Source organism: Strix uralensis, chromosome 6, assembly GCF_047716275.1.
Source record: "Strix uralensis isolate ZFMK-TIS-50842 chromosome 6, bStrUra1, whole genome shotgun sequence".
In the NCBI taxonomy this organism is placed as follows: Eukaryota; Metazoa; Chordata; class Aves; order Strigiformes; family Strigidae; genus Strix; species Strix uralensis.
Window position 1 is genome coordinate 23568387 of NC_133977.1, and position 16269 is coordinate 23584655.

Genomic DNA, 16269 nt, shown 5'->3' on the forward strand with positions numbered 1-16269 from the left:
GGTATCTTAAGCATTCATAGCCAAAGCACTTTACCAAACTGATTCTATCTGCTGGGAAAGTGCAGAAGTAAGTTTCATCCCTACAGTTTTTCTTTCACAATGTTTATGTGAGGAATAACAATAATAAAAAGTTCTAAGCTTTATCCCCTGCATTGGTAAGTAGGTGTTGTGACACTTTTCAGAGTTGTCAAAAATACTTTTTGTGTTTGGAGTGTGCCTTTGGGACACTAAAACCTAGGACATATTTCTCTTGCAATCTGAAATTCCCCTGATCTACTCAAAATACGCAATGTAGCACCAATGGACTCTGCAAAGTGCAGGCACTGGGAAGCATCCTGCCTACCCTGCCCAGTGTGGAAGGAGGGGCAGAGGCAGCCTGTGGCTGCAGGGCCTGGAGCAGTGCCTGATTCCCTCATGCTAGTTCCGGGGCCGCCGGGTATAAAGAGCTTTATGCAATGTCTGGAGGGTGGGAGTTTATAGAAAACGCGATGTCTCAACAGGCGAACACGCCTTTTTTCTGCAACTAGCGGGATAAGAAAAAGACACCAGGCTCCTTGTGCTGCTGCTGTGCAGATCAGCACCCCGGAGTGGAGGAGCCAGCTTCCGAGGGAGCTGGAGCATCCCAGCCCAGATGGGACCTCACCATCGGATGGATGGAAGAGCAGCAACTGCTTGCAAACTGCTCATATTATTCACTGCATGCATAATGCAGGGCAGTTGCCAAGGTAAGCGCTATGCTCCAGCCTCTCCGGAATGGGACTTGCACCGCAAGGAGCACATCCCTGTCCTGGGGACTTCTATGAGAAAAACACCAAAGTGCCTGAAAGTAGAGGGTTAACGGGAGTCGATTCAAGTTCTTTCTAATAGCTAGGGGAGACAGTTGGCTCTTTCCAGGAGGCATTTGATGGAGTCGATTTCTGTTGTGGAAAAGGAGGTATTGCCTTAGAAAACACTGCAAACCACCACCGGCTCTTTTGCTTCACTTCATCTTGGTTTTAAATTATCCCAGGATGTTTTTTCTGATTGTTTTTCTGGTTTGTACAAACTTTTTTTCTGGTTGTACAATACAGCAACACACAAATGTTGCTAGATTTGGAGGGATAGTTCAGACTTTGCAACTCCATGGTCTAAACTCAGAGTTTTACAGACCTGCAAGTGGGCAGCTTATCGTGTAGAGAGTACTGCTAATTGGCTGTGGATAAGGTAAAAAAAAACAATCACCCCAGAGTTTTTGCATTTTTTCCTTGTGATCTTTGTGCCCTTCTTGCTTCTGAAGTGTGGGTGGTTTTGCAGAGCAGAGTTCACCTGCATTCCAAGAGCAGGTTTGGTGACCACTAAAATTGTACCCAGAGTTGTTTTTGGTGAGAAGTGCACAGGCTGTGGCACTTGCACGTAGACAGGTTGTGCCTCTGTCTGTGGGTTATGCGTGGACAGGCTTGCGTACGTGTGGTATATGCAGTCGTTTTACAGAAGGCTATAAGAAAGAAACAGATGCTTAGTCTGGCGCACAATAAGCTCCCCTCAGTCGGTCTCAGACGCAGATTTGAAGTTGAGAGAGGGAGAACTTTTTCTCTGGGCTTTGCTGTTGCTAGGCGACATGTGAGAGCATGTGACGGGCAGCGCAGGCTGAGTGCCGCTCCTCTGGTACTAATCTGGCTGCTAGGGATGGAGTAGCCGTGTCTCCACTCCTCTCCCCAGCCTGTGACTGCAGCCCATCTCTTCCTGTCTCCCCCTCTTCTCACAGTTTAATTGCCCTGCAGTAAAAATGAAGCTTATCTTGTTGGATCAAGAGTGGCTGAAGTGCATTTCCTCAGCCCCATGTATTGACCTGGCAGTCGTGCTGGTTGTGTGTGTGTCTGTGTATTACGTGTGCGTTCAAATTGTTAATCTGCTTTCTTTGCTCAACTCTTAGTTTAAGCTCCTTAGACCGAATCAAGTAAGTAATTATACAGCAACTGCTGCTAGCAGCTCCCACTTACGAGCAGGGAAATAGGAGATAGCTAATGTGCAGCAGGAGACCTGCAAAACCTCTAGGCAAGGAGGTCACACTGGGCAGAGTTAATCCTATGCACTATTATTTTACATTGGATAGAATGGAAACTGCCTAAAAGTTTATTTCTCTGCTCTACAGCCACTTTTGACTGTTCAGGACGTGCCCAGTAAATGACATGGCAGAATAAGCAGAGGGAAGCTTTGAACAAGCACCCATAGGCAGTGGAAGCACAGAAGTTTTTTACTTTGATGGTGTCCTCTGTGTGTGTGTGTGTGTCCCCCCTTCAGAGCAGAATAACTGCAGATGAAACAGTATAGTTTTAGTAACGGGTAACCAATACTAGTAAAACCTCAGGTTAGAAATCTTGGCCACACTGTGATTATTGTGAAATATTTGGTATCCTTAAGTTTCAGCTCCTTGAACGTTGAGATCATGTGAGACTCTCATTTCAAAAAAAACATTAAGAGATCATGAAAGCAATTCCAAGGCTCAGAAGGAAAATGGTGAAAATCATATTATTTTGCCTGATCCTCAGTATTTTCAAACATGCTTCCATGATGTTTTAGAAGGTTTTTGTTAGCAATACCTGAGTGTTCCCAGTATAAACTGAATGTTTCTAAAAGTAGTTTCACCTGAGCACTTGCTCAAATGATAGTATCGTGATTCTTCCTTGATTATCTAATTCTGGATTTACTGGAATTAAACATGCCACTTATAAATGGAATAAAAATACTGCCTCTTATAACTGCCAGTAGTACAGGGCCTGGATCTCCAACCTTTACTCTATAAGCCTTGTTGCCTGCGGGGTAACTGTTATCAGCAAAAATTGCAGCTGGAATCTAAAAAACTACCCAAGTGAAGGTAGTGTCAAGAAGGAGCATCACGGGACTAACATTAATGATTGTTTTGAGGAATCTCAAAGTGCTTCATGCTTCATGTCATAAACTAGACACACTGGATGGATGTTGTACTCTCAGCAGTTTTGCAAAGGGCAAATGAGATCACTAGGGCAACTTCGCATTTGAACAATGAGTTCTTTAATGTTACTGCAAAGCATACCAGATCTACATACTCATGCAATATTCCATGTAGTATCTGTTATCGGGCTCACCTTATCTAACATGGAAGGCCTGCTGTACTTTTTTTGATGAGGATTTAGTACCTGAGAGTGTTTGATTTTTTTTTTTCTGTTCTTAATGGTTCAGCACCAGAGGGACTGATAGTTTAGTTGCTTTATAAGATCATTCATAGAAATTCATAGAAACCTGCTGTCTTTATAAAAAAGAAGTTTTCTTTCTAGATACAAAGTATTAAGAACATTCTTCACAAATCTAATATAGTTAATATTTCTATAACCTATATATTTCAGATCACTTAAATTTCCTTTGTTGATTTTTGGTGTCCCTTAGGTCCTGATGACCTACTTTGAACAGAGATTATGGAAATCTTCCAGAAAATAAATGTATTAAAATAATATGAATTATTTATTAAATATTGGTATTGATTTTTGTCACCAGTTCTGTTAAATTAGTGCAAGTTTCAAAACCATGCCAGTATCATCTTTTTTCAGGCTTGTGTGTTCTTAAACTGAAATTCTGGCTTTGCTGCAATTTCTTGCAAAGTACCAAATTGCTATGTAAAGGCCAGGATTTCACTGTATTGTGTAGTTTACAATGTTTAAGTTGCTGTTTGCCTTCTGTGTCTTTCTGATTGATACTTTTGAGGATCTTTTTATTTCTTCAACACTCTTCATGTATGGAATCAAAGATGACATATTGCTGTGAATTATGAGATCAGTGATTGCTTAGCCAGGCTGTGTATTTTCGTTGCTGATAATCATAATACTTGTGTAAAGTTTTGAATTTTAGAAAATGTAGCTGGAAGTGCAAGCATCTCCATTAATGGTCTTTCTCTCTACATATATGCTAATTTTTTTTAATGTTTGGATTCTATATTGAGTTAAGAGGCCAGAAGATCACAGCTAGATTGTCTTCTAGTATTTATTTTTTGCTCCTCTTTTCAATAACTAATAGTTTACTGACATTTTTTTAAGGTTTCTGTTGTTGATCTCAAAATCAGAAGACTTTTAATTTTTTTTTTTTAGGAAAGCTGTTTATCTATTTATGCATCTTGGCAAAACATGATTTGTGCAGAAACTTTTCTGTAACACAAAAGTTAGTGCATCAAATTTGATTTACATGCTAAATCTCTGCAAGGATAAATCATCAGTTTAAATGCATCCCTGGCCAATATGACTAAAATTTGTTGCCTTTGTAAGGTCTCTATTAGTCTGAGAATGAAGGCTGTTCTAAGAATGAACCTATATGGTGAGAGATCATATCTCAAAAATCACAGTGAACATTTGCATGAAGTGAGGCCAGTAATGAATAGGCACGATAAGACCAAGTAGAGAAGAGCTACAGCAGCTATTTCCAGAATGGCATGGAGAAACATGCTTTTCCATCAACCATTGTAATAGTTCAATCTCCAAATTAATAATTCAGTGGGTTTTAGACATTGCCTTCACTCAAATCTACTTAATCTGTCTGTAGGATGATGTACAGTGACATTGCTGTAGGCGACAGGCCAGAGTCAGTATTCATACTCCTTTGTACAGCGTTGTGCACGTTTAAATGACAGAGAAGCCTGTCTGTAAGATTATGCTCCTGCCAAGACCTAGTGTTTGAAGACCTTGAGTGAGACATTCCTTGGGGACTGAGGATTTGGGAGTAATGAGAAGGGAGAAAGGATGGCAAAGAAAATGAATATACCAATGCAATCTTGATGTAGAATTTAATAGGTATTGTGCATGACCTATGAGCTACAGTGTTCATAATCCTGCACTAGTATAATTTTCTTGGTTTCTCTTGGAGATGTACTCACACAAAATCAAGAGCAAAAATGCCACCGAGTGTCTATCTACCTGGCTCTGAACTAGTTCATTTCCTGAGGGCTGACAATTTAAAATTACTTACCAGTACTTATAATCATCTCACATTTTAATTAATGAGAGGTATTTCTGTGCACTGACATGCTTTTTTTTTTTTTTTAGATGGTTCATTTTAATGAGTAGCCCTCTTTTAGTACATCTCTTGAATGTTCTTAATAATTTACTCTTTTTCTGTATTGTGTTCAGCAAAGCATATCAGGAATTTGCAAAGTAATCAGCTAAAGTGAAGAATGGGACAACCCCCAGAATTTTAGTTAAAAATTGAAAACAGTAATTGGATGACACCTGGTTAGATTTAGGTTCTATGCCAAATGCTAGAATTACAGTAAATAATTAAGCTACAGGAGTCAAGACAAATAGAGACAGAGCATCTAAGGAGATTTAAACTAAGATAAATGTGTGATGTATGTGATGCTTCTATTTCCCTGTAAGACAAACTAAAACCTTCTTTCATATATTGAGCTGATTGGAAATTTGAGCAATGAAATCCTGCTTTAATCCAGATTTACTTTCCCTGTGTTTTGCAGGAAATGAGCAAAGATTCATTTGGGGGAAAGGTAGAATGCAATTTCATTAAAGCCTTTTAATTCTTTTCCTTTTGGGCTTCCTGGATTGACATGAAATCAGTCACACTGTTTGGAGCCTTTCCCCCTCTGTATGCCTTCTTGCGCTGTGAGATTATTGCCAGATCAAAGCCCAGTGGTGTTTTTTTTTAACTTCTCATTATTTAGCATTGAACCTGGAGGTTCTTCTGTCGAGATTTTTTTTTAATCTGCATGATCTTATTTTTAACTGAGAGGTAAGCAGGCACATTGTAGAGGTAGTTTATTTTATCTTTATGAATATTGGATCAAATGTCATTCAGTCTTCGTACAATACTTACTTTTAGATCTGAGAGCTTGTGAAAACTCTTCAGATAGACAAATATGTAACTTTGAATCACATTGTACTATCACTTTAAGTAGGAGTTTATAATTGTTTCTCCTCTTTTAGAGCTCTGCTTAAAAAGTGCTCGAACCATATAGCACTTCGGATGTTTCAAAGGAAATGACACTTTCTAGAAGTTGTCATTGTTGAAAAACATTAAATGCTCCTTCTAATTAATGATCTACAGGTTGACATCTATTTAGAGAAGTTGATGATTTTATTCTACTGTGGCTAATTAGCAATGATAATCAGATAATTTGTCAACTTCTTTTTAATAGTTTACACTGAATGTAGCAAACGAAAGGCAGAGCTGTTTTTCAAATTATTTAAAACTAAAGTGCATTTTTATAGAATTTGAATTGATTATTCTTAAAGATACCTTGAGCTGTTTTTAGATGAAGGAATACCGAGGTTTCTTCTGAGTCAACTTGGTGCAATTCCATTAATTTCAGAGAAATTATCCCTGCGTTGTACTGATCTGAGAGATAGAAAATAGGATTCAGTGAAGAGTAAACATCTCTTAATAGCTTATCATTGTTTGAGATCCATTTTGAAGTCCACTTTCTTACGATAATGTTAATTTTATTAACTGCTTTTTGCTTCCTTAACTCAGCACACTTTTAGAACAGTTTAAGAAAATGAAGTTTAATCAGTGAGCATAGAAATGTTTAATGGAATGGATAGCCTTTAGTGGATTCCATAAGCTTTTACTGTTGGTTTCAAGGCTTTTAATGTTTTCTTTGTTGTGCAATGCTTAAAGTGGATTAGAGATCTAAGGATCACTGTTACAAGTTTTGTTTTGGATTAATGAAATGTGACATATAAGAGTTGACTGAAATTGTTCTACTTTTATAACCTGTTCTATTTTATGCCTTTAACATAAATAAGTTGCCTTTGTTTTACAATCAAGAAGCCAGATATTCAGCAAAAGGACACTGTTTACAGCAACCGTGTGTCTGCCCAATTATTTTCTTGCACAAGCGGATCATGATAATACACCCTGCTGAGCTGAGTCAAAGAATAAGGGTGCGTTCCAACAGGGATTCCCTTTGGGGATTGCAGGCTCATGCTTTTGTGGAGCAAGAAGGACGGGGATTTTAGTTGTGTTCTGTGGCATCTCTGAAAGAAAAAAAGGCATAGTCCACAAGATATTCCAGGAACTGATACATTCACCAATATATATAGAATCTAGGTAATGGTTTTTACCTTCAGAAAACATTGTGCACATTATCAACTCAGATAAATAGTTTAGTTTAGTTTAAGGAAGTGCAGAGCTTGCGGAACTGGAGTACATAAATATCTCTATAATCCTCCCAAGGTTTGCCCAGAAGAGGGAAGTTTGCTATGTAAAGTCTACATCATTCAACACCAGTGGGAGACCCTATTTAGATCTGATCAAGCCCTTGTCATACGTTGCCATTAAGGGTCCGGTTTCATGAAAAGTGATGAGCCAACTGAACAGTTTTCTGCTGCTGGAAGCAGGAGGCCCCACTCTCCTTCCCTCTCTCCTCCAATGTCCCATTCCCATGTTGCTGCTAGCCTTGAATTCTTGCTGCTTGCTTGGCACTAGCACCACTGCTCATCGGACCTCTCTGTGATCTGCTTTCATGTACTAACCTGGAGGAAAACTAAACCAGGCCTAGGGAATTAGGTGGTTTCCTGGTGGTTTAGTGATTTAGAGCAGCATGCAGAAAGGTCTGGTAGTTACTGGAGTTTGGAAGAGAAGGTGAATCTTGGCATCAAGAGGGAGAAGAGGAGGAGTTGGAAAAAGGGAGAGAGAGACCCTTTTTCCTATGGTAAGTCAGTGGGTTGGCTCAGCTGTCCATGCAAACACTGCTTAATGCTACTGCTAAGAACATACAGGAAATGCTTGGCTAGCATGCTAGTTACAAGAGTGGTCCCATCAGGGCTATAGTGAACCATGTTAGCACTGCGGGAAACCCTTTTGTAAAGTTGTCTAGTGTAAACAGATGGCTTGACTTGAATGGGACTGCTCACGTGTTCACTTTTGAGCAGGATTGTAGGGTTGTTCTCAACCTGCAAGGAAATAAATGAGTTGGACGATAACCAAGCACATGGAATGCTGCTGCAGTGTTTGTTGGCCTTCTAGCTGTGTTAATAAAATAACTTTTACTACTGCGAGATCTAATAGGTTTTTAAACCATTTCATGTGAAACAAACGAGCTTCAGTTTGTGTCTGAAATGAGTGACAAAGTTTGTTGCTCTTCTGTATGCATATACGAGCTGTTTTTATTAGCTCTCCAGTTTTTGCTTTTCTGTATGAAGTCAGCCACAGAATGCATTTTAAAGCCTCACTGAAAATTAATGTTTGTTCCTAGCATTCTGTAAATGTAGCAAAGTACTAAAATTCCCTTTGTTACCTCTGCAGTACATGAAAGGTATTTAGTGAAGTAATTAAACTGCATCTACTTCAGTTGTTAATCTGAGCCTTGAAAAATTTCTGTTGGCTGAACCAGTAGGAAATCTGAACAGAGCCTCAGACATAGCTCAGTTGCGGCCTGTCTTTTTGCTCAGGCAGGCTGGCCATCTGCTTCACTGGGAGGAGCTCTGCCCGAGTAAAGAGGGCAGCAACGGCAATCGGGCTCCTTTGGCACCGACAGAAGTGATATCCTGTTGTGGAATTTGTGTTTTATCTGTGGGCAGTTGAAAAATATGATGATTTAACAGTGGAAATGCAAAAATGCTGTTATTACTAGCTTTTATTAGTTTTGCAATTTTAAACTTTATTAAGCCTGCCACAGAATGCATTCTAAAATGGTTATTTTACAGTGAAAATAAAAAAAAATAATCAAACTTTAAAGCCGAACTTTAAATCCTTTAGAAATTTGGGTATCTCTTGGATTTGTTTGAGGAAAAAAGGAATGAAAAGACAAATAGTTAAATTCAACACAATTAAATTAAGACTGAGGCAAAAGCTCCAACCTTGATGAAGTACTTTGTCCGTATTAAGGCTTTGTCACCTATTAGGTAACAGAAACCATTTAGGTTACTATTCAGGTAACAGAACCATTTCTCATTTTTGTTTGGTTTCTTAAAGAAAAGACGCTTTAGTAATTGATTGGGGTTTTTTTTTTCAGGTGTGCAGTACTTTTTAACTTGTTGGCCTATTTAACCTTTTCTAATAGGAGTCAAGAATTCTCGGACTTAAATCCCAAGAAATATCATAAGGCAGTAGTAGAGAGAGAGAGAGACCCAAATTATCACCCTGTTAAGGGAAAATCTTGGTCATTAAATGTTCCCTATGAAGATATTGCCTCTGTGGCCAGCAATATACCAGGTGTGGTTGAAGTCATCTTCCTAGCAGGCATTTTGAAAGACTGGTGGAAACTATTGCTATGAGAAAGGGATTATGATTTAAAGGTTGCAAGTCTGTAGGCAAATGCCTGCAGTTCTTTGAGCAATGTTATTTATATGTTGTGTACTACCACTGTGAAACTTGGGAGACAATGGCACCTTTCCTGTGGTTTTGTGCACTTGCTTCTGGATGTAAGTACATAGTATGCAGGACTTGTATGCTCTTGTGTTTCTAAGGGTGCAGCAAGTGTAGGGCTTTTCCAGCTACGCAACCTAGAGCAGGAGAGCCTTCTTCCCTGCTATTCACCTCTGTGCCTGGAATGCTGCTTAGAGTAGCTAGCTAATCTAATTTATCTAATTTAAAGAATTGCTTAAGATATTATGCTTAGCAGCCACCAACGAAGCACAGTAGCAGCAGAATCAAGCATCCTTAAGAAATCCAAATGGGTGAGTAAATCTGACAGTGGTAGAGTTTGGCTGATTAGGGGAGATCTAAATAAAATACTTCCATTGGGGCTTACAGGACATGTAATGTTTCAGTGGGAGATGATATTTCTTGTAATTATCCTCTTCTAATAAATTCAAGGACTGTCTTTTTAATTTGACAAACTCATTAGTATTACTATTTGGGTGAAAGGATTTTTTTTGTAATTTATTTTTTAAACTGAAAACTATAAAGACAATATAGCACATTTAGAAATGAAATAGCTAAACGATGATTTAATTCTTATTGTTAATTTTCAGGTCTATTAAGATAAAATTGTGTTTTGTGTGAGCACATTGGACAACCTTGTTGTTTCGGTTCAGGTGATCCTTCCTTTACTCAGGCCTGCCTTAGCACATGGAATTTCCTTTTAAAGAAGCTTGATAAGGAGTGACCAGCCATAGCTCTTAGCTGCTAGGTGAAATTGAGTCACTGCTGAATAAGGGAGAAATGTGATGAGTGTCAATGCATCCAAAGAAACATATGTAGTTCCTAATCTCACAATCAGTAGTAAGTAGCATTAGAACATCTAGATAGACACACTAGATGCTTGTGGCATGTGATCTGTCTATTCTGTATTGACACTTCAGTTTTTCTGTTTTTCTGAAAATGTTCTTACATGTTTAATTTGCAACAAGTAACAGTCACTGTTTTTGAAGTGCAAAATGGTGACTGTGAAGCATGGTGACACAGCTTAAATCTGGAGTCCTACTAGGTATGATGGCGTTATTCAAGCAGTGAAGATACAGGAGAAGTAGCTTTCGCTTTATGTGCTTGCTGTGTTTATTGTCTGTAAGGGAAAGTGGTTTATTTTTTGCATGACAAGTTTAATTTTTCATTTAATAACTTGTGATATAATATGCCAGTAAGGTTTATGATTTGGCAAAGTGTTATATGTTGCATAGCAATTTCAGTCTAGCAATAATACATAAAAGAATTATGAGAAATTACACAATTGTACCTTCACAAACGGGATTGGAAGGCTCTTACTGAGGCTGATTCCTAGTGCTACAATGACTCATCAGCTTTCAAGAGAGCATGACTGTATTGAATGCAGCTCACCATCTCAGCATGGGGTGTAATTTTGAGAACAAACAGCACATGGTTTGAAAAATTTATTTAAAAACCAGTACAGCTCTCAAAATGAGAATAGCTTCCTGAGAAGGTTGTTTTATGATCTGCTACTACATCTATCAGACTTTCTCAGTGATATGTACTGTACATGTTCTCTCAAAGTTGTTTAAGCCCCCTTTTTTTTTTCATTTTCCACACCCTGTGGAGTTGTAAATACTTCCTAGTCTTGAAGATTTTCCTCGTTTGATCATATACCCCCCCTCACTCTGTTACCCAATTGTTATTCTACAGCAGCCTTGGGGCCATTAGCAAGCTTCATTCTTATGAAAATACTTGGGATGCTTCCTTCTGTGAGTAACTGGGGGTGTCTTTATTTCTACTGTGTTTGCTTGTTCTTCTTCCTCTTTATGTCATTTGGTCAATTAGAACAGATTTTTGCATATTTAATGTGCCATTCATGAAGAAGAATCTTCTGGGATTTAGGAGAGCTCAGATGTGTATGCTTCCCCAGAGATCCACAGTGCTTGCTTTGCTTACCCAGCTAACACAATCATAATTGATTTATGTGGATTAAGACACCTAATGTCAAGAAAACTGGTTGAGGTTATCCAGTTTAGTTCAGAACATGTTCTTTACATGTAATGTGTCTGAAACATATTTTTATATTGTGAAGGCTAATCTTTCAGTACTGAAAATACTGTTCTCTTGAATTTGGCCATACAGATAATAACCTTACTAAATTCTCTAAGAAAGGAGTACATATAGTTTTTATTAGTCTCACCTTGGAAAATACTTTATATACAGACGGGGCTAAAAAAAGTGTCTAACAAAAATTAAAGGCTGATTCTCAGTTATCACTGAAGTACGAGAAATTTGACAGTGACTTAAATGGAAGAAAGAACCTGGTCTGTTCAATATAAGGAATATTTACTTTATCAGTAGAAAGGAGTATCACCTCCTGTCTATCAGAATTAGCCCTTGCTTAAAAGGATTATTTCTTATTCCTGCCTTGTTATAGGACTAAGAAGATAGTAAGAGTTTATTCATTGCTTTTTAAAAAGTGTGTGAGTTGAAGCAAGATTATTATTTGCTTATAGTACTGTGTGATGGTAAAGATACATAGTATGGACATGTGCTGTTTGTGAGCATGTATGATAAATTAACTGTCATGATTTGAAATTTAAGAAGTTTATTTTTTTTACATTTAGGATGAATAATTTTAAAATATTGTGTGTATATATATGTATTTTACTTTGTACAGAATGGCTGATTTTAAAGTGATAATGTAGAAACCACAGTTATTTTGTTCCAAATATCAGAGCTTTAAGAAGAAAAAAAAATTTAAAACTGAGAGTTTTTTCTAAGAAGTCTGTATGTGCTTTCTCAGAAAATGAGGAGCTTGTTCACTGTATTATTAGTTTAGGCTTATACTTGAAAAAAATAAAATTGCATAGATTTGTTCAAAATTAGTTTATAAACCATTTCCATTTTCATCAGGCTGGTTGCATTTGTTGCTTTTTCAATTAATAAAGCTAAAGTAAGGTAGAGAGGATGAGGATTATGAATATCTTTAACGTTGCTAGGAGGCATTTACAGTGTCATTCCTTTGAACTTGATGTCTGCAGGAGACTTGAACCCTTTTTTCTTTGCAGGAAAGCTTTCCTGCTTAGTTTCAGTAGATTAAAATCCTGAATTTCTTTAATTCTTGGATTTATGTTGAGGCATTAGCAGGAATGAATCTGTAGTCCTTTTGTAACTGTATTAACTCAAAACAAATAGTTTAACATAGAATACACTAATTTTAAGTATTTTTAAAAAAGATTTTGTATATGAGCATTATTAAAATGAGATTTGATGCTTTAGTTTTAACAATGGTTTTAGTTGACAAGTGTCTGTATGTGTAAGAGCATGCAGACACAACGCACAGAATATCATGTAGTCTTTGCTGTCTCCGGACTTCCTTTTTTTTTTAACTAGTTGGCAAGTGGCTTTGAAAGTGAAACTCTAAAAATGTGGTGTTGCTGAAGTGAAACACGGTATTTCTAAGTCCATACTGAATGACAAAATTTTCACTTTTGTTCTTGAGTTTTAAGGTGCTTTTTATTAAAAATCAGTGAGCAAAAATTTAAAATGTAGGTATTGGGTTCTACTCTGACAAGCAAGACCCACTTATTACGGGTTCTGATACTCATCATTTCACTGAACTCAGGACGTGGTTTACTCAAAATGTCCTCACCTGTGAGTATGGAATATCTAGCTCATTCATCTGAGATGGAAATAGACTTTTCATATCCAGGTAGGCTTACAGAAAGAAACAAATGAGGAAAGATTAAACTTCAGTTTCTCTTCCGTTTTCATTCCTCTCACCCTCCTGATATCAGTTCTATTTATAATCCCATAATATATAAAGTTCTATATGTGAGTGGATTTTTAGGGAGAAGGGCTAGAAGTATCATCTTCTGCTGTTTGGTGGAACAAAAGCTATTTTATTATTGTCATCAATGGGTTTCTGCTAGTTTTTGAGGAAGCTGTGCAACTGGGACTTGGGAACTAAATCACTTAGTCCAGTCAGTGTCAGTGGAGAACCAGATCTGTTGCTTCAAGTTCAGTCCTTTATAATTTTCACATTCCCTACCCCCTGTAAAATAATCTGAAGTAATCTGTATGATTTGTGTACGAGAAAGTTTTCTAAAATGTCTGCATCTTTGCTTGGGGGCTAGGGAGTGCATAATAAAACAATCAAATTAAATAAAGGACTTCTGCATATGCATCACATAATGTTGTTGGCATTCAGAAGAATAAATGGACTCAAAAACAGAGTAGACATCTTTTGTGAAGAGTAGTGCACTGATCACTATTAAACACACCAGAGTTAGAGATGGAGTCTCTGGCAAGGAATCCTTCCAGCACTGGTTGGTAGAAGGTTGGAGGCCCCTCCATAGGAAGGATCAAGGTGCCTTGTTTCTTGTGCTGTCTAATAAATATACCAGCAAAACTGAGTGTGACTTTCATGTACTGTGACTTCCTGGAGTGCTACTGGAAAAACAGTAGATTATGAATATGCACTGGTGAAGGGAAGAACAGCAGCATTTGGCCTTTGCTTGTTGACATTGGGGTATCCAGGTGAGTTCAAGTGCCTATCTTTATGCTGCAAGCTATCTAGGGCATGACCCTGCTTTTGTTAAGTGTTTGTACAGTGCAAGGCACAAAGAGTCCTTGATCAACTACCAAGTTATAATATGTAATTGGATGATAATTCAGTAATAGAAATCCTATACTTCCCTATTAACATTGTAACTTTGTCTCTCTGGCACTGCAGCTCTTTTGCTTCAGATTGTCCCCTGTCAACCTAGCAATCTGTATACAGAGATCTTGCAGTCATATGAAGGGGTGCAGACTCACATTTGTACTGTCTTTTGTTGATATTGTCAGTTAAACTTATTTCTCTAATATAATCTGGTTTAGAGACGCGGGTACAAAAGATGTTCTTTGTTGCAAAGACTTGAAGACTGAAGATAAATCTTGTAGTGCTTTCTGTAATACCTATAAATGCTCATGTGGTCTGTGTTTTTTTAATCTGAATGGATTGTATTAAATATAATGGAGTTTGCAGAGTGTAGAAAGGCTGAAAATTAAGTATTGTCTCAAGGTATATGAAATTTAGCATAATTTTATCAGACTCTTTATGTTTTAAAAAAGTCTTTGTTCATTTAACTATTATAATTGCTAGCAGAATACTACTTTTCAGTATCACAGGGCATTTTACAATAATAATCAAAGTTTTTTCCTGAACTATGGATTTTACTTTTTTCTTCATTAGTGTGGGGGAACAGAGATGGAATTTCCAGAGGTTCAGCTTACCCTCCCTGAGCATTCCAAAACCCCGGGATGTTTGACATGGAATTAAACTAGGCAAAAATCTGAAATCAGAGTATATGGAGGGTGATTCTCCAGGATTCTTCTACCTGCAAGGCCACTGGAGTGGGCTGCTCTGTTTGGGGGCCGAATGGGAACAAAGAGTGCCCTTTGTTGGAAGACAGAAAGGGAGAAAAGAGAGCTTGTCACTTTTCTTTTTGTAAAATTTATGTGGAAGAGGCTTATAATGTATAGTTCATTTGCACTTATTTGTTGAAAAACTGTAGATGTATTAAAGGTGGAACTGTTAGTTGAAAAAATACTGCCTTGAAGAATGTTACTCTTAAATGCAACAAATCTGTTCAGAAAGATGATTCCTGAAGTGTAAAGTAATTGCAGCAGTGTAAGTTTCATTTCTGAGTGGACAGTTTGAGAATGGTACAGTCTACCCTGGGCTTAATACATTCTTCATTACTTTAAATCTTTCATTCAAGCTTAACTGTTAAAGAAGTGTTAGCAGTTCTCAATGGTATTGTGAGCATGAGGAAGAAAATGAATGAGGGGTTTTGGCCTATTCTGTATAGTCAGAATAGTCAGTCATGGTGACCTTAATCTGTGGATGACACATGATTTGTAGTCAAAGTTAAAAGTATGAGGGACCTTGAGGTTGAATGGGCAGGTAGAAAATGTACGAAAATAATTAGAAAAGACTAGAACTGTTCAGAGAGGAACTGAAAGGAGACTAAAGTAATGCAAAAGGTGACAGAGTAAGGCAGTATTGGTTTCCATTATAAGCCAAACATATCGTTCTGGTTTTAATACAAGAGGATTGAATTTAAGTTTTAATTCTCAGTCTAAATATTTCTACACAAATATATTGGAGTGAATGAAGCACAGAAGAGATTGAGAGGGTGTAATGGGCTGCCTTCCTATTAAAGACTGTAGCCCTATGGGTTAAACCATTGTGCTGTGAAATGCCTGAAGCTATTAAGCTCTCTCTTCTGCTGGAGTTCCATATGACTTAATGTGACATTGAGTAACAATCATTAGTGGTGTGAGGGTTGACTGCCATCCTCTAGTGGCAATGGAGTTTGTCTTTGGCAGTGGTTTACCTTAGGATACTTCATTCCTATGCATGCAACACTTGTTGGACAAAACTTGTCTTGCAGAACATAAGGTAGTTGTATTGAATAGTGCTTGTATTGCATTATTTCCTTTGATAAGAAATACAATTATTTTTAATAAATTAAAAGCAAAAAAAGGTACTTTCTTTGGTTAACTTTTTGTTCAGTCTTTGGTCTGACAAGATCACTATTATGTTGTTTTATTCCAGTGGAAAATAACTACCTGGCATAATCTTTGTGCAAGTAGCTTAAACCCAGAGCCAGTAATATTAGCCTTTGTGTTTTTACCTGAGCAAAATGTGAATCTTAAACATCCACTCTCTTGTAAGAGAATCCCAGACACAAAGAACCATGGAAAGTCCAGTGACAAATTTAGCGTAAAGCCCAAAAATAGTAAGTATAGCAAGAAGTTTAGAAATAGTGCTTTGGGCTATATTTTTCCAGTGATACTTCTGATCTTTGGTTTGCATTTTTCAGTACTAGACTGGTTTATATTAAATATGATATCATATATTTTTCCTTGATGTTTTCCTGTATACTGAGCAGT

The 16269-nt window shown here is 37.5% G+C and overlaps 1 protein-coding gene across 1 annotated transcript in view; it reads left to right on the plus strand.

Annotated features, from left to right (window-relative positions):
• The first annotated feature begins 595 nt into the window (after positions 1 to 595).
• Positions 596 to 16269, plus strand: part of LRP2 (LDL receptor related protein 2) — a 127495-nt gene continuing 111821 nt past the window's right edge. Inside the window, exon 1 of the mRNA XM_074873296.1 lies at positions 596 to 725. Within this exon, the coding sequence (XP_074729397.1) occupies positions 632 to 725 (94 nt within the window). The 5' untranslated portion in view covers positions 596 to 631. The remainder of the gene's footprint in view (positions 726 to 16269) is intronic.